Below are 20,070 nucleotides of genomic sequence, written 5' to 3'. Positions count from 1 at the left end.
ACTATTTCAAAATATTTGAATGCGGAGTTAGATTTACGAAACAAAGATGGCCAAGGCGAGAGACATAGATGTCTCATGTCTGTACTCTGGAATTTTGAAACAAAGATGGCTGAACCTTTGTCGAAGTTGTTAACCAAGCGTCAAAATACGGACATTGCATGGACTTCCGAATTTTGTCGACCGCTAATTCATCCACTTACAATTTGCTCCACCCACGTGTACAAATCCAAACCTTTTGTTTACCACCTCCCCCATCTCCACGAGTATCCCTACGGTACCTAAACCCTGTAGAATGCTCATAGCCGGACCAAAAACATTGCATTTCCGGTACCTATTTGTAAATTGGAATATAGGTCCTCTTTGAGATTCGTGTCAGATTAAAATGGACGACTCAGATCTTATGCTACATGATCAGGTATTGCATTGAATCTGAATTCCATCTTCCACCAGACACCAGAGTGCGTATCCTCGGAGATATCTCAACTTTTGCGTGACCGACGTGTCCGCACTATTCGGGGGTAGCGCGGGGGCCAGTATTATTTGAGCTTCGAGATTCGTGCAGAACGTATTTGAACGGTTCAGATTTTCCAAAAAGTCACGCAAAATATGAGATATCTCAGAGGATGTAGGTTCGTAACAGATTGAACTGCAGAAGAGCCTCTTTTGCCTGAAGGAGAAAGACAGAGAGAGAGCAAAAATGCTGACAAACATGGCTGCTTCTCTCGAGAGCGCCAGGTTCTTCCCAAATTATTCACCTCTATCTTCAAATTTCCAACAGAGATCTTTGATTAATGCGACGGGTCGACTAAACGGTTCCAACCTTGAATCGAATTATGGAACTAAGAAGCGGTGGAGGCGGGATTTGGTGGTGGCTGCCTCTGTTAAAAGCGGTGGAGCTGAGAGATTCTATTTAAACTTCACTGGATTCCCTTTTCCTCTTGGTCCTTTCCTCAATCGGCGCACAATAAGAACTGAGGTTGCAATCTATTTATCATAGATACCCAAATGAGCCCCTCCCCTTCCAATATTCCCAAAAAATCTCTAATATTAGATAAATTCAAAATTTTAGCACTTAAAGCAGTTAGTAGTAATGCAATGTAATAACAAAAGTAAACCACATAGAAAACCATCGTGCTAACTTTTCTAAAAAATAACAAATGGTTGGGCCAATTTTTTATTTTGTCAACAGAGTAGAGCCTCTCTTGTAATTACAAAAAGAGAAAAAAAAAAATAGGAGATCCTAATTGTAATTTCTATATGTTCCCATATGTCATTGTAAATTTCTGAAATTGAATCTTGTTTGATAAATCAGTAATTTGACTTTGTGCTGTGCCATTTGCTAGGCTGTGAAGGGTTGCATATGGCTATTTGAGCAAGAACAAGCTTTGGGTTTCAGTAGTGTTTCTACCAACATCCGCATGACAGTAATAAAGCTTAAATCAGGCGGCTTATGGGTTCATGCACCGATTGCACCAACCAAGGAGTGCATTCAGGTAAAAATTAAAATAACCCTGAGAAAGCTTCAGATTTAGATAAGTTACATTTGCACAAGCTGTGCCATTAATTGTTTACAATGTAGACTCTCCATACAATTTAATCTGGAAAGTTTGTGGGTAAGCATTATCAGATCTCATGCTCGATTCAGTATAAATGTGTATTACTTAAGTTTTTTTCTTTTTCTCAATTTTTTTATTCTTATTATTATATTTTTTGTGTAATAGCTATTGAAGGAATTGGATGCACCAGTAGAATACATCATACTTCCAACATTTGCATATGAGCACAAAATATTTGTGGGGCCATTTTCACGAAAATTTCCACGAGCAAAAGTTTGGGTTGCACCTAGGCAATGGAGCTGGCCCATTAATTTGCCCCTTGCATTTTTTGGAATATTTGGTGCAAAACCTTTAATAGACGAGGACGACTCTACCCCTTGGTCTGACGAGATCGAACAAAAAGTTCTCAGCTCTCCAGAAGTTGGTATTTGTTTTCTTCTTCTTTCCTTTATGTAATATTTCTGATGATACTGTGCATTGGTATATATGGTGCTGAAGAAGTCATAATTTATAGCCAGTATCTTTATAGACATTTGGGTAAGAGTCCGTACCTGCGACTGCCCCTTTAGTATTATTCTGATATGTACTGGCTGGATGGTGCTATTATAATTGGTATCTTTTTGGATCTTGTACCCATAACATTTTTTTTTTTTTTTGGTGCTTGTTTGTAAATTTAGTTTCTTATTGGCATATAACCATTCAGTACCAGTATTATTGGATTATTTTTATGTCTTGTCATTATGCCGAGGTCTTTATTACGTATAATGATATTTTCCTTAAATGATTCTAAAACCGTTAAAATATGCTGTAACTGCAGGCATTGGGCCTTATGTGGAGGTGGCCTTCTACCACAAAAAATCAAGAACCCTACTGGTCACTGATGCTGTAATTTTTGTGCCAAGACAACCTCCAGAATGCATTAGCAAAGAATCCTTGCTAGAATCAGCAAAGAATGGCTTGGCAGTAAAATTACTTAGCAAAGGAAAAGAGGTCCCTGACGATCCTGTGGTCGATAACACACTCAACCAGCAGAAAGGTAGTACCTTTCTTTTCTGAACTTGGTTAATGAAAATGTTGACTCCATTTGACTTTTGTTTTTCACATGATAACAGGGTGGGAGAGGATGGTCTTGCAAATATTGTTTCTAGGCCCTTCAAATCTTCTAGAGCCTAAAGCAAGCTTTGCACAAATGTCTCAAAAGCTGATTGTTTCCCCAATCGTAAAGACTTTGGTATTCAGTAAAGTTCCTGAAAAGGTATCCTTGGTTCAGACTATACAGTAGCTCTTTTGTATGTGTTGCATGCAATTAAGATAAAGTTTGTATCTGTACATGAATAAAAAGGAGAAATTTAAAATTAAGCCCCAAAATTGTCCCCAAATTGCAAAAAGAGATTTCTTTACTCAATGTGAGATGAGTAAATGTACTCTGTTAGAGGATCTTTTTTTCCTCAATCCCCGAGTACATGACTAGATTGCAATATTAGTAACATGGGGTTGTTCACTTCTTATTACATAATGTTTGGCAAGTGAAGTACTAGTGACTTAAGATGCTTCAAGACAAGTGAAGTAGTACTTTAAGGCGTTTCAAGGCACAAAACAAAAGTGTTTTACGGTGCTTTAAGGTGAAGTAAAATTAGAACTCAATCCACAAATAAGGAAAGTTAAATCACCAAATTTTAACTTTTAATTTTTTTACCCTCTCTACTTCACTTGCTAACAAAGTATACGGGGATAATTTGGTTGCTTTATCCAAAATTACTCCATCTACTTGTTACACTACTACCAAATGCAAGAATAGATGTTACTTTGAGAACTAGCCATAGTAAAATACAGGGGTCTTTCATATCTCCAATTAAGATTTTGGTTAAACAATACGGGTTGTTATCTGTACTTGAAGTTAACATGTTGTTTCTTCCACTCATGTAACTGAAAAAACACGAACCATCCTATTAAATAATTTTTCTTTTACAATTTTAGGTTCGGGATTGGATAGACAGGATAGCGTCAGATTGGAAATTCAGGAGAATTATCCCAGCTCACTTTGCTGCTCCAGTAAATGCCAGTCGATCAGACTTTTTGACAGCATTCTCATTTCTTGACGAATTGCTTGGGGAACGACCTGCAGCACGGCCTTCATTGTCGATCCTCTTTTCATCTCTCATGGGCCGAGCCGCAAGCTACTTCCCACCTGATGATATGAAGACACTTTCGTCCCTAGATGAGTTCTTGGTCTCAGTAGGAGCTGTTAAAAAAACCGTCTCTGGCCGAAAAAGGTGACCAGTGGGAACAATTTTTGTAAGATAGGTGTGTGAGAAATGTGAAGAATTTGTGTTCTCATTTTTTTTTTTACATAATGAAGAAAAATAGCTATGAAGGCGAAATGTATATATGAAACTTTTGGGCAAAATGTGATCATATTAATTGTTGATAGATAATTTTGAAAGATTGTTTTCTACATAAAACAGAAAAAAAGAAAATCTTAGCCCAGAGTTTACTTTCTTTCTTATAACCTATTTTAATCACCAATGAATCACCGGAAGAAGCCTGATAAAATCTTAAAGACTGATTGTTAAGGTATGTGATTGATATATTTTCTACTTTAAATTTATTTGCTAATGTTTTATTTATTTATGTAGTTTATCAATAGATTAATGGTTTAATTTTGGTCTGAAATGAACCATATAAACTATAAAGGCTTTAATAATAGAGTGACAGAGTGAGGGACAGCAAAACTTTGGATGTTTACACTTAATTGGACCATCCTCTGGACCGGACCGAACCGAACCGGAGGCCGATACTCAGAGCCTGTCGTATATTTTTAATTTTCAGATACAGATAATCTCGTTATATATGATATTAAATAAATATATATACGGATCGCATATTAAAAATACAAATACGAGTATAGTTTGGATATTAAAAATAAAATTATCACCTATTTTATAAAAAGATACGAACATTATATTATATATACATCATAAAAATTATCTACATAATATCTTCATAACAATTTTATTAATTAAAAAGTTATATATTAACTAACAAAAATCAATCATACTATCGTTGCATTATTTGTCAAAATGTATCCAAAAATTATAAATCTTCATATAAAATGAAACATAATTACATATAATTAAGTATTTAATCTAAAATTAATTGGGTTTGTAGCAGAATTTAATTTATATTGTACTTCAAAGTTCAAGTCAAAGTGATATACGTCTTCGAAACAAATATTCGGATTTTAAGAAAATAGATTTAAGAAATTTTCTTAATCCAGGATTAAATATCCGAATTTATTTAAAGAGTAAGACTTAGATGCTATGGATAGCATAAGGTCTTATGTGTTATTACTTAAACAATTTATTGTATAAATTTCAAATTTTGATCTAAATAGCTTAGTAAATTAATTTTATAATGAACTTGTAGAATATTAATTTTTACTAAAGGAGGATTCAAATGCCTTCATTTTTTGTGCCTCCATCATGCCTCTATTTTTAAAAATTTAAATAACTCAAAAGTTAAATTATAAATGTCAAAATAAAACCATTAGATGTGATCTGTGTTATTTTCTCTATATGCTCATAAAATATTATCATATTTCAATTTTTTTTTATGTAAATTAATAAGTTGAAAAATCAACGTCTAGAAATTATCCACATTAGTACATTTTTTTACAATCTCTTGATGACAACCAAAACAAAGTTGAAATGTCGTAATATTTCACATGTACATAGATAAAATGATGTAGATCATATTCAACTGTTTTATTTTGACTTTTAAGTTTTAAATTTTTAGTTATTAAAGTTTTTTTAAAAATAGAGGCATGATAGAGGCATTTGAAACCTCCTCTTTTTACTATTTGTTATGATTTATGAAAATGTAAAAAAAATGATATCAAATATTGATAATTAACAATTTTCTTTTATTTTTAAATATAAATTCATAAACGAACAAATAATATCCGCTTATGCATGTACATTTGAAACATCAGCGGCAACAATAATGAACAAACCGGATTCAGTTTGCAAGAGGGGGGATGCATTCGATCCGGTCTGTCGATCACAATCCAACCGTCTAAAGAAACTATTATCCTGCCACGAAAAATCCAAGGGGCTAATACAACTATACAAGACTTCTCGAAAGTTGACAAAAAAAAAATTGAGTGAGTCTATGGTACTATGCATATCACTGGTTGTTACCGTGTTACGGCTCTATATTTGAGTTTTCAAATCCTAACGGTCGATCCAAACTGTTCATCTTGTTCTCCATATTAATATGTGTTTGGAGACCAAATTTTACATTTTTTGAAAAAATTTTACTATTTTTTTAGATATTTAAAAAATCACTTGATCTGAAAATTCTGAACCATCCAAAAACAGTGATTTTCAATCAATCTAAAAAAATAGTAAACAAATTTCAAAAATGTAAAATTTGGTCTCCAAACACATATTAATATGGACAACAAGATGAACGGTTCGGATCGACCGTTAGAATTTGAAAACTCGAATATAGAGCCGTAGCACAGTAACAAATCGTAATATGCATAGTACCATAGACTCACTCAAAAAAATTTATCTTTTCCCTGAATTGCTCAACAAAATATCTATATGTAGATCTTATATATTTTATTTTTGTAAAATGTTCAGGTCCTACATTTTTTATACCGACAAGGTTATTATTAAACTAAACCAATTCACGATAAATTATTCAAATAAATTGAATGATAAAGTCATTGAACTGAATGATCATGCTATCGAAGTAAATTACGAAGTGCGTATATTAATTGTTTGGTTCAATACCTCTTCACTAATATTTTTTTATTTTTAGTTATCTTTTTCCTAAATTTTCTGATTCAATATTTGTTCAAGTCTTATTCAAATAAAGTAAAATATAAAGTCACTAGAGTAAATAATAACACATTAAGCCAAATTCTAAAAATGATAGTAATTGTGATAACAACACAAATATATAAGAGTTTGAGTAGAACTAGGATGTTTTTAAGTTCATCAACTTTTTTTGTGAGTTTAACTCTAAAATCCATTGAATTGACTTTAATTAAAGACGAATTCAAACCGATCTACTTCATGAATAATGCATTTACATGTCAAATTTTAAAGTTTTTTGAATTAATTCAAAATAAAAAGATCTATAAATTATTTTAATATGTTCATTTTTCGTTATTTTTTTACCGCTTCACTTTATACTAAATTAATTCGAAAATTTATAGTTTGACATGTAAACGTATTATTTGTAAAATATATTGGGTTTTAATGACTTGAATTTATCGTTTGAAATCAATACAATAGATTTTGATGGTACATGTAGCGAGTAGTTACTGAATCTCATTTACTGAATTGTATAAATAGCATTATACCTCACTTAGCTACATTTAAAATAGCACAAATTTACTGTACCATTTAAAATAGCTACATCATTCGTAATCTAGATGAATTTTAACAAGTTTGAATTCGTTGTTTGAAGCAAATTCGATGAATTTTAGAGTTGAGTTCACAAAAGAATTCAATAAACTTAAAAACACCCTAGTTCTACTAATGAAGAACATCTACAATTCGATTGAACGATAATTGTTATGATATCAAATACATTTATGGATATACCAAAAAAATAAATATGCGCTAAAACTATTCTTTCACTTATTTATAACTTTTAAAAGCAGCGTGACAATTTGCCAATTTGTTTGCGCAGTCATTACAAAAGACGACCAAAATTGGGAAATTGGATTGGGGCAGGGCGTGGGGGGGTGGGATTGCATCATTCGAACTTGACACTTTGACAGCACAATGGCGTGTGTGCATTCAATGCATCTGTGGAGAACATTAATTGATGTTAACTATTAGCACCTTTGAGTTCACAAGATTAAGCCAACAACACATCAATGCATGCAATAACAATTCAACCGAAAATGCCTCCTGCATTTAGTCCTTTTTTTCTTCCTCCCATTTAATCAGCTCACATTTTCTAACAAACAATAGGCAGATAGATTAATTGGTAGAGGCGTCCAGTTCCTTTGTTTGATCTATTTGGGATATTTCATGTAGCGAGTAGCTTAACAATATTATTCATTTTATAATTATGGGAGTCAAAATAGAAAATTTAAGCACGAAATATGAGTGTCAAAATGAATAAACATATCAACTGTCTAATTTCTAGAAAGTAAATATATATACACACACTTCTTCTTAAATTTTGAACAATACAATGTGTGGGGGTCAATCACCCCATTAAGGGGCGACTGACTGTCATGCGAGCCATGCACATTAATTCAAATCAAGTAACTTGTGGTTCATGTGGTCACTTTGTAATTCGGCTCAAAGAAATTAAACCTAACGAAAAGAATTTCAATTTGAACTGAAACAACAAGATAAAGAACCAGTCTTTGTCTAGTGGCAAAGACATAGTCTTTATGTGAGAACTGAGAAGTCATGAGTTTAAAATTCAGATGGAAGAAATTATTTGTTATAATAACAATGATATCGATATTAATTAGTTAGATTGCTTGATCTCCAACCTTTACTAAAAAAAACAGCAAGATATATCATCAAACGATACATCCATGCCATATAACAAGTGATACCCGATAAGTGATATGATAAAATTTAATCAATATTATATAAGCTTATTTTAGGATACATCACAAATAGAAACTTTAAAGTTAATCTCTATCAACTGTTCTATGGCATCTTATATGACACTAATTGATTGTTTACTAATTATAATGATAGAAATATCAAGCGTGTACAAAACATATTGTGTGCACACATGCCTAGTTAACTATGTTTTGATGTACAAAGTTAATTGACTTTTAGCGAGATATACAAATCCTACACAAACAAGAAAGCATCCAAAAATAAGTAGTAATTAATTAACAAGACATTTTTTTTTTTTAATTGGGACCTGCTACGTACATCCTCCATTGTAAATCCTTTCCATTACATCAAATTTTAACACAATCTCACGAGATATATATAAAAACAAAACTTGGAAAGAAGGAACAAGAAAGGATGGAAACTAGCAATAACACTAACTGATCAATACTTTAAATTATTTACTTATACAGAAAGTAAAAAAGAAAATGCTCTCCGGGCTGCTAACCTCCCGGCTTGACTAGCTAGTTATGAAGCGGATTGGGTCCGGTCGGCACAAGCCGCTTGGCCACTCCGTATCTTGGGTCAATTTCCTCATTCTGCTCTGGTGGTGCAGGAGGCAGGGGAGGCGGCAACTGATGCCGACGACCTTGAAGAATATGTTTGCACCAAGAAAGTGAAACCTGATTAATTTTATGGTGGTGGTCGTGATTGCGGCAAATCCGGGCCCATATGGCAGTGTCCGGTGAGGCTACCACCAATTGGGCGACTAGCAAGATTGATAGTGCAATCATCGGAGCCGACTTCATGGTTTTATGTAGGATGAATATCATTTTTGTAAGGAGAAAAAAAATCTGAAGATGTACAAGGAGAGTGGAGAGAGCAATGGAGGAGCTAGGGAGAGGTTTTAAGAGAAGTGGCAAGAGACCCATGAAGCCTGGGTTTTGTGTACTAATTAAATGCACGATTAGTCTACCGTGAACTAGAAACTAGTTCCACCAATGATCTAGCTGACTAACTGCAAGGTATCCTTTAGGAGGAAGTATTCTCTGTCCACCCGGCCTACAATTAATATATAGACCAGACCAGTTAGTGTTCTAACAAAATGTCGTCGTTGCCTTTAAATACATGCGCAATTAGTCAAAGTTGAGTTCATATTTCTGTCCTTCTGGGGTTAGTTGAATTGTTCAAGCTTCCCGGAGCCTTTACTAGGAACCGCAAGTCGAGAAACAGTTAGAATTGCAAATTTCACGAGATAAATTACAAGCTAAATAGTTAACAAACTATACAAGTTCAGCAAACGACAAAAGAGGAATCACACCAGATAAATCGAATCCAAGACTAATTAATGAGTTCATAATTTGATGAAATTAAGAAACTATATATGTAGTGTATTGTAAAGTGACAAGAGAGAAAAGTGAGAGAATTAATGTTATGGCTAAGACTCGAGAATCCTTAAAGTATTGAAATGAATTGAGAATTGAAGAATGTATTGGAAGAGCTACATTGGTAATACAAAGCTATATATGCCTTTTATAGGAGATCAGATTACAAGAAGAATAATAAAAACCAGTAATCTAATTAACTATAATGAAGGAGGTGATGACATCTAAGCATACACTTCAGCAATCTTTGCTAAGTCGGAATAACAATTAGTTTAACAGTCGCGTACGTGTTTTCTTCTCCAGTTGAACATTCAATCACTTCGTCAATTTCTGAGATATAGGGCCCACAATGCAGTGTCCTTGTTGCGAATTGTTTGCCTATAGGGCTACACTCTAAGTCATGTGTCTGACTTGGTTTGTCTTTAAGCTCGGCCTTAATTAGACTGTTACAGTGTTGACCTGAACAGGTAGAGCTTTTAGCCGAGTGAATATGAGCAAGCCGACAAATTCATATCATATCCTCTGCATTAATGCACTGTTTAAGTTAATTTTTTCAGCTGTGTAATCTAATTTCGGACCAATATATATGTCTTTTCTATGAAGTGAGATTTTGAAGCAATCATGCTTTTTAAAATATTTTTTTAATTCTATTAATAAAAATTTCAGAACTTCATCTTATTCTTTCTTGCTTATATTGTTATTTTTTCTTACTAACATATTTATAATCACTTAAATTTAAAAATGACTAAGTTAGAGAATCAATCTTTCTTCTAGTGTTAAAGGTAATACTTTCTATATAGAAAATCTCTTGAAATATTAAATAATTGGATGACTTAACCTCTAATTTTTACTTAAAAAATGAATTAAGTTACTTATTTTATCTTATTTCTTTTATTTTATATCTCATTTAGAAACTTAAGTCATTACTTCTTCTTTTTTTAAGAAACACAATAAAAAATGAGTAATCAAGCATGTTGACAAAATGCGGAGGAATTTTCTATAGAAGAGAAATGAAACTTGCAAAGCAATTAACTATTTGGTTAACTGAGAGAGGGTCTGCACCCTAAAGTTCAATGGGGGCCTGGGAATAATCGACTTCGCAGCTCAGAATGATGCTCTCTTGACCAAATGGTATGAACATTAGAAAACAAACCACAAGGCTTATGGACAACAACTGCAAGGTCGTTATATGGACTAACACCAGCTGGTCAGCTGGAACAGAGAAGGCCAAAAACATCATTCTTCATCGGTGACCTGGCGATTAACGGTTCTTTCTATAAATGCTCGGTGGAAATGGTAAATGGACGAAAGAAATGGAGATGGACCAATACGGGTGATTTCTCATGCGCATCGGCTTATAGGATGTTGCACAATGGTGGTGTCTTATCCGCCACTCAAAAGCAACTCTGGAAAATTAAGGTGCCGTTAAAAGTGAAAGTTTTTATCTGGCTAACGCTGGATCGGAAAATACTGACTTAAGAAATGTTGCTAACGAGGGGATGCACAATCCAAACGGGATGTCATTTATGTGGAGCCGATCTAGTAGAGACAAGGGACCATGTTATGTGGGACTGCAGGTATTCAGCCAGTTTCTGGTGGGGTCTCATGGCACACTACAACATCTCTAGGCATGGGGGCTGCCATATTCAGCCGATCTGGCTGGAAATGGGTCGCCCAATGACTCCAAGAACGAGATCTCTATGGCACATTATTTGGGCAGCAGAAACATGGGCAATTTAGAGGGAGAGAAACAGGAGATTCTTCTTTAACAAAAGAAAACTGGTCCCACGTCTCATTACAGACACGGCTTTAGAAATTGAGCCTTGGAGAGCAAATGGTTAAATAGAATCTAACAAATCGAGTTTTATCTACTATTTTATGTTTTAGAGAGGCTCACCTCATTGTATAGACAGGAGAGCCGAGCCTTTTAAATTGTTTCACGTGCTTGTAATTAAAAACTTTTCTTATCAATATATCTGTTGACGGCAATTTGCCATCAACCATAAAAATAAAAAAAATAAAAAAATCTCTATGTATAACAGTGAGCCTAGGGAAAATAAGTTAATATTTAGAGAAGTGTTTTGGCTAATTTTCCATCTCCTTTGACAGCTTAAGTGTGAAATATGATGTTTACTTTCACCTCTTGATAAACAAACAAATATATCTTATTGAAAAATAAATTCTTTATTTTACAATTAAATATGAGATTAAAGAAGAGGTTAGTGCGTATCCTCTGAGATATCTCATATTTTGCGTGATTGACGTGTCCGGTGCCTATTCGGGGGTGACGTAGGGGGTCAGTATTATTTGAGCTTAGATTCGCGCATAATGTATTGCAACGGTTGAGATTTCCCAAAAAGTCACGCAAAATATGAGATATCTCAGAGGATGCGAATTCAGAAGGGTTGGGCCTGGCCGAGCGTACCGTGCGTCCGTGCGAGGGGAAGGGTAGAATTAATTCATCGCAGGCCTATGGTTCCCATTTTAAAAGCAAAACAAGTACCCCTGCACAAAGCGCCAAGTGACGAAGCCTAGAAATTTATATAGCAGGGGCCCAATTCACATTATCTAAGCAGTGATGCCTGTTAAACTTAGCAGTGGTGCCTGTTTTGGATGGTCCAGAACCTTTATGTTTTACGCTAATTTGTTTCTTGCACAGGATATACTTGTGCAACTCTCATAGTTGATCTAATTAATCAATGAAACTTGATGTGCCTAAATCAGATCACCGAGGGGCAAAAACAAGAGTGTGTATCCCTTCGGTACAGCAGTGGGATGAAGCAGAGTTGTAAAAAACGTCTGTTTAAGCTGATTAATCGTTGGTGGTGATCAAACTGTCATGAATTTTTTTGACTAATCAACCGATTATTTCCGATTATGACTGATTATGACGGATTATTCTCGATTATTCCCGATTAATCACTTGGTGGTATCCTATCCGTCCGACGACCGCATACCGTTATTTACAACACTAGAATGAAGTAAACGTCAAACCATAGTGATAAATGAATAGTTCAGAATTGGTTCGGCAGGGTCAAAATTTCGTAATTCAAAAATAATTAGGGTATAATTTAGAAATGATTCGGTATCACAAGGAAGACAAAAAAAAATTGAAATTTTTTAATTTTTTTCGCGTTTTATTTACGTAACAGGAATAGCAAATGAACTCTCTCAAAGCCTCAATCCCTACAGTAGCTATTCTAAATGTTCAATCCAAACAACTTCCGAATAGCTTTGAGTTAGCGCTATTCTTAAATAATAGCTGTTCTCGCTATTTTTAATTTACTATTCTCAACAGTAGCTATTCTCGCTATTCTCTAGTGCATCCAAACGCTAAGATTTTTCTTTTTATGAATTTGGGACAAGTCCTTCTGTAAAATCTAAAGACAATACAGCGTTAAGTGTAGCAGAGGATTAGAGTTCATTTAGATGAATATTAAGAATTTAAAAGCTCCTATTTTATGTTATTATTAAAAATATGAAAAATATAACTTAGAAGCAATCGAATCTATACTAATAGCAATATTATCAACGGGTTAAAAATTATTTCATAAACTGCACAATTAAACAAGGGAACCCAAAAAAATATATTAGTATTTTCTTAACCTTGGTAATGAATAAATATAAAAGTATTTATTGTAAGTTAATAGTTAATACACAACCTGCGAAAACGGTAATAAATCAATTGGAAATAAAAGAAACATGTGATTCCGATCTCAACTATTTAATTTTTTCTATACACGAATTGCAATAAAAAAGTTTTTTATGCACAAATTTTAAGGAAGATTAACAGTTGAGATAGGAATGACAGCATATTTATTTCCGTGAAAAACTATTGCAAATAGTGGGAAAACTGATTCGTCAAAAATATTACTATCAAAGACTCCATTTTAAAGGCGTACTAACTATGTATAAATTATGTATAAATTTTCAAAAATATATATAAACTATATTTAATTTTAAACATGATTTATACTTTATAAAAAAGTATACATTTTTCACATACAATAATATTTTCGATGTTATATGTTTAAAACTTAATTAAACTCTTAGGAATATTTGAAATTAGGACGCTTTTAGCATCAAAATTAATTGATTATCACTTTACTAGCTGTTTTTCAATCCTACTATGCACACATACTCAGTCTAAATATCAAATTGAACTAGAACCAATTTGATGCGCAGACTGAATTAGCGCATCAACTGGTGCGCACCATTTTCACCCTCATTTTTTTTTTGGGTACAGGTACAATTACACGCTGAATTTGGTGCGCATTTTAAGTAAAACTTTTGCAATTATTGCAGAAGAATATAAAACAAATGGGTACGTGTCTCTACTGAAATCCACCACATGTGAACATTAATGTATCAAACACATTGTAATGTCAACATCAATGTGATCAGTAATATATCAAACTTGAAAATAACATTCAACCAATCAAAAACAAGTGAAAAAAGCAGCCCTTCCAAATCTGCAGTCAAACACAGCAGGACCAGACGGTATTCAATTAATTTTTATGTTAATCGCAAAAAAAAAAAAAAAAGGAAAAACTGGTGCGCAGCCTCAATTGGCGCGCCATTTGACGCTCCTCAGTACGCGTATCAGTTCAATTTGATGCGTGTGGGTGATAAGTTTTAAAATCTGATTAATTTGGTGGTAATCAATTCATTTTAATTTATTAGAGTGGTAACTAAAAAAATTTACGCTTTTAGCATCATCTTTATCTAAAATAATGTGTTCGTGTTCTCATTAGTGGGTGAGTCTAGAGAAGAAAATTTGTCACACTGTGATCAGTCGTGTCATGTTACAGAACATCACATTACGTCATGTATGTCGATTACATGACGTGACTCGTGTGTCGCATGACATGATTATTTGTGTGATGTGACCACATTTGAGCAAAAATTACACGTCACGTCTCGTCATGATTAAAAACATAAAGTATCTAATTTTTTTCTAATTAATTTTCAGCTTCTTTGGTAGACATAGAGTATTCAGGTTTTTCTTTTAGTATAAGTTCAGTGGTACCGATACCCATGTAGTATTATTTATTATTTTCTCTAGTTTAATCAATGAATATTTGTAATTTGAATTTTTAAAGTAATATCATATCCTCTTTTTTAGTGCCCTTCCTAAAAATTTTTTTTTGCAACATTATTTATTTATATTAAAGAATTTACAATTTTTCATATTATTTGTATATTTTTTCTGAATTTTTAACAATTTATATTAAAAATAAAAAAATTGGCATGACTAATTTATATCACGTCAAGTGTGGTCATGGCGTGACCACACGTGGTGTGATTATTTGCGTGACCGTCTGCCACCATTTTAGTCACGTCAAGTGAAAAAAAAAAAGTTGGTCACATAATCATGACGTATTTGTCACGTCACGGCGTGTCACATATTTTCTTCTCTCGTGAGCCTAAGGTTGTGCTCCAATATACCGACGTGTAGAGGGAAGGAAGAGCGTTGCGCTTCACTCACCTTCAAACAATATTTGCTACACTTTGATTTGAAGGTGACAAATCTCAGCAAAATCTATAGCATCATCTCCTCCGAAACAGTACTCGCTCCCCTCTGTTCTCCTCCACTCCCTTTTCGATTCCCTCTTTCTGGAGCCGGTCAACTCGTTCCATTAGACTTAATTTTGTGAACTCTCCTCCGCGTCCCCTGCCTCAAGCACGCCTTAAGCCGATTTTCTCAATAACAACTTTTTTAAAATTTTAATATTTATGTCACGATTAATAGTTACAAACTTAAATTTTTTTTTCAAACTATGAACTACTTGAATTGGAGTCCTAATTTTGTAGTATTTTGATTATAATACATTTATATAAATAGTAGAAAACTACATTCCAACATAATTGATAATGTATCTTCTCTCCTTTCTGAAAGTAGCATGTTAGATGGTATGGACCTCGACTCCTTATTTCATGAAAGAAATAGAAAATTAAATCATTCAAAGGGACTTTGTTAGGTGATTAAGTCCAAATAGCTAAAGGTATTCCTAAAAGTTCTAATAAGAACATGCAATCATTTTTATTGAATACATATGTTTAATCCTTTATTTTTGAAGAGGGCTGTCCAACATACTTTTAATCATTTATTGAACTATTAATGTAGGCTTAATGTATATGTGTCATTTAATTTTTTTTTTTCATATATTAAATTTTTTCTCAATTCTTTAATTTATTATATTGTTATTATTTTTAATTTTTTGTTTCAGATTGGTACGTGAAGTCAAGTCAATCCCATTAATAATATATTGACCAAATTATATTCATCTCTTCATAGATAGAATCTCTTTGCATTACAATAATATCGTCCTTTATCTTTTGTTGCTTGCTAGCCCGACATTTTTTTTATTAATATCCAACATTAATTAGAAAATATCAAATCTGACCAGATTATCTGTTTTTTATTAAAAATATTCAAACCGTGAACTAGATTCACAGTTTGAGACTTTTTTCTTTTTTTTAGAACAAGATTCTAACATCTTGTGGTTTGAGAGATTTTTGAATTTTTGAATCATAAAGTTATGTTTTTGATGATTTTTGAATCATAAATATAACCATAATTCAATGAAAACATCAACAAATTTGAGATTGATATCAAATTAAAACAGATAAATATAATCTATAATATTTTTTTTCTATATACACGTAAAAGATTATGATATTTTAGCTTTGTTTTGATTGATATCAAACTCGCATAAATATACTGATGTGAATGGTTTCTGGACGTTGATTTGTCAACTTACTAATACATATAAAGACAAAAATGAAAAGTGATAATTTTTATATACATGTAGAGAAAATACCATAAATCATATTTAATTATTTTATTTTAACATATTTGTATTAGAATATTTATTATTATAAAATTAAAAAAAATGAAGAAATAAACAAATGAAGATATTTTAACTCTCTTTTTAAAAAAATAATCCTTGTGAAAGAATTACAATGAAATTGAAAGGAATCTTATATTGAAAAATATTCCACCTTACTGTTGACCAAACCAAATGTAGAAATACTGAATATGTATTCAAACAAACTATACATTTGCATTTTATTATTTCCTCTGTATTACACTCCAATTGCACATATGTACTGTAGAAATTATTAAAAAAAAATCTCAAACAGTGAATCTAGTTGCCTTTTTGAGTATTTTTTAATAAAAAAATCAGATAACCTAGTCAGATATTTTCTAATTAATGTTGGATATTAATAAAAATGTCGGCTTCCTAAGCTTACGTCCAAATTGCACCTTAGGATGCAATTCAAATCGAATCTAAGTAGGTGATTTTGACTTATCGCTCAGATTTTTTTTTTTTTGGAATAGGAAGAATGAGGACCACCCAACACCTGATTTTTTTTTATTTAATAGAAAAATAAAAAAGACATGTTGATAAAAGGATACAGAAAAAATAAATTTCATTTTATAGGAATAAAGGAATAGATATCCCGTCCATTAATTTCATTCATATTCGTATAGTTAAAACTTAAAAGCAATATGAGAACGAGACTCCTCAAGAAAGTTCTTTAAGATAAGTACTGACTAAATTTTTAACAACACTAACTTGCCTTTCATCTGAAATGGAACTTTGAGACCGCTGACTATGCTAATATCCCTTTCAGAATCTCTTCTTGCAATTTTATTAATTTCTCTGTTTGGAGACTAGATATTAATACCTTGACAATAAACCCTAATGCAGCCTACAATAGAAAGTTAAAAGTGAAATTAACATTGAAGAGATGCAAAAAAGTATAAGAAAATATTTGTTTTTCATTGTTATTCTGGACGGGATAGACTATTTTGTCTCCTTTTTTTTCGTGTGTATATGAACGGGATGGTTTGTATCATCTGAGTTTTTATTTATTTAATTAAGGTATGGTTATAAATTAAAAAGATGTGGATGTCTATTCCGTTCGACGGATGGGAATTTCTATCCCATTATTTCATTTCGTAAAATATATCCATTTTTCAATATAATTTTTTCCTATTAATAAAAAATTCAGTCCAACACTTTCTAAAATTTTATTATATCAATAAAAAACAATCTATCACATCCGAGGATACTTTGCCATTAACTAAAGAATTTTGAATCTCTGATCTCTCACATCAGAGAATACTTTGCCATCAACTAAATGTTGGTTCTTCAAATTTTTGTTAAGACAAAATAAATATAGAGCATCGGATTAATCAAGCATCCTAACTCTATATATATAATAGTTCACATTAAATTTTCCTATAGTCGATTATCTCTCTGTCAGGCATGTCATGTCTTTTATCAAACTCGGTATTAATTACCTCCTTATTAAACTTTGTTGTTTACCTTCAATCAGCGGCATGGAAGCTTATTATATGATTGCATATAGTTTAATTAATTTTAGTTTTTAAAGTGGTGATACTGATGGCCCCGTTGTCGTGTATATATACTTGTTGGAGTTGTGAGATGTGACTAGCATGGATCGGATCGAGCGAAAAGCTAGAACCGTTGTTTTTAAAGAAGTAATTATGATTTTCTTTTAAAGAGATGAGAATTCGTATCCTCTGCATTAACTTTGAAAAAGAATTTTTTGAGTTAATGAATTTGGACTGTTCGATCCGCTTTAAAATACGCGCTGACTAAATCCACACTAATATTAAAGGGCCCCACAATTATAAATTGTGGCCGGATTAATTCTATTTAAAATCAGACGGTCAAGATGGGTTAACTCAAAAGTTGCTCTTTTGAGTTAATGCAGATGATGCGGACTCATGGAAGCGTATCCTCTGCGGAGTTTTTCTGTGCGGAGCTTTTAATCTGGTCCATTCGTTTCAGATTGGACGGACCCGATTTAAAGTTCTGCAAATTTTGATTTTTTTTTTTAATTTCGAGCAAGATCTAATCTGGTCCGTCCGATCCGAAACGAACGGGCCAGATTAAAAGCTTCACACAGAAAAACTCCGCAGATGATACGCTTCCACGGACTCATGTGGTCTTATATATGCAACCACATACCGAGATTACAACAGATATATGATAATTTAAAGAGGCGTTAAGTCATCTAAATTTTTGAATTACAACAAAATTGGCTCACATTTTTTTTATTTGAACAATAGCTTTGTCTTTTTGTTTAGAACTCGACTGATGCAGCCAAGAGTATATGAACAATAACTTTGTCAAATCATGCATTCAATATTTCAATGGCAATCAATTTCCCTCGACATATAATTTATTATTTAATATTCAATTTTAATTACAAAATGATCAAAATATCCACCAATATTTATAGTATAAATCTAATAATATATAGGTGACTTGTGAGTTGTGACTTTAATTTGTAAATAATAATACTTTTTTTTAAAGAAAATGAAGGCACTTGATTAAGTATTTATAATACTTGAGATGTTAGATATCTTGGTTTTTAATTATTGGTTTTGTATCCTTTTTATTTTTATGAAAATATATAGTTTCATAAATAATTAAAATCGATATTTTTTTTATTTGTACATGAAAATTATTTTTTTTATTTTGATTGATATTGAATTGTCAAGTATTAGAATTCATAAAAGTATTTAAAGAAGGATAGTTATCGAAAATATTGTAATCGTTTCATACTCAAAATTGAGTATTAAATAGTAACTTATCGCATATCAAAATTTTGGAAACCTCCCATGACATTAATCCAATTTATTGACGAGATCTATACAACGAAATGCACTTGAATGATTATGATAATTTGCATAAATAAATATTCAGATGTATTGCTACGAATATATTTTTTAAATGGCTTGATTTCATTAAAATTATATTTTATTAATAGTTATTAATATAATTTTATTGAAAATCTATTTATCTCTTCATTAAAACGTTTGAAAAATTATAGCATTGCAACAGACATTAAATAAGGAGTGAAATTATAAAAAAGTTCATCAAGAAAAAATTAATTTGCAAAAGTTTTACGAAGAAAATGATTAATAAGAGCAATGAAAAAGTTGGGGTGTTCTCTTAACAACAAAAGAATATCTCAAATAAACCAGAAATACTAGTAATTTGCTCTTAATTGCCATTGTTAATAAGAACCACATTCTATTATTGAAAGAAAAAAAAAATTGATCAAAGAATTTTGTTTTGATCAATATGTCAAGGAGATCGCAATCTACTGAGATTTGTTTATCTAATTCTTTTTCATGTACGATGGCGTTTCGTTGATAAAAAAGATGTTCCTAGAAGTTTATCTAATTCAAGAATCTCTCAAAATCTCATAACTTTCAATTGGGGGTGTTCAAATGGTTTGGTTTTCAACTGAACCGAAAAATTTCGGTTTATGTTTCGGTTTTTCGGTTCAAATGAATCGGTTCGGTTGAATTTTTGAATTATTTCGGTTTAAATAGATCGGTTCGGTTTAGACTTTTCAAAACCGACTGAACCGAATCAACCGAATTATATTGGTTTTAACTTTTAAGTATGGTTTATATTATGTTTGATTTAATCATTTATTTCATTTCTTTTAATTTAGTTTAAATATATTAGA

The 20,070-nt window shown here is 32.1% G+C and overlaps 1 protein-coding gene across 1 annotated transcript; it reads left to right on the top strand.

Moving 5' to 3' along the window:
- The first annotated feature begins 643 nt into the window (after positions 1–643).
- LOC144569606 (lysine-tRNA ligase) lies at positions 644–3,987 on the top strand. The gene is made up of 6 exons (XM_078320053.1): positions 644–976; positions 1,344–1,493; positions 1,722–1,980; positions 2,374–2,592; positions 2,669–2,811; positions 3,534–3,987. Exons 1-6 carry the CDS (start codon positions 698–700, stop codon positions 3,831–3,833), a joined length of 1,350 nt encoding a protein of 449 aa, XP_078176179.1. The 5' UTR covers positions 644–697; the 3' UTR covers positions 3,834–3,987.
- Positions 3,988–20,070: the final 16,083 nt, after the last annotated feature.

This window comes from Carex rostrata, chromosome 18 (genome assembly GCF_964058835.1).
Source record: "Carex rostrata chromosome 18, lpCarRost1.2, whole genome shotgun sequence".
Classification (NCBI taxonomy): domain Eukaryota; kingdom Viridiplantae; phylum Streptophyta; class Magnoliopsida; order Poales; family Cyperaceae; genus Carex; species Carex rostrata.
This window is presented reverse-complemented; position numbering and strand designations above follow the sequence as displayed.

Bases quoted from the DNA above. Each gene is read 5' to 3' on its own strand.
- LOC144569606 (XM_078320053.1), top strand. From the start codon at position 698: ATGCTGACAAACATGGCTGCTTCTCTCGAGAGCGCCAGGTTCTTCCCA. The intron at 977-1,343 runs GTTGCAATCTAT...GCCATTTGCTAG, and splicing joins GGCGCACAATAAGAACTGAG to GCTGTGAAGGGTTGCATATG. The intron at 2,593-2,668 runs GTAGTACCTTTC...ACATGATAACAG, and splicing joins CACACTCAACCAGCAGAAAG to GGTGGGAGAGGATGGTCTTG.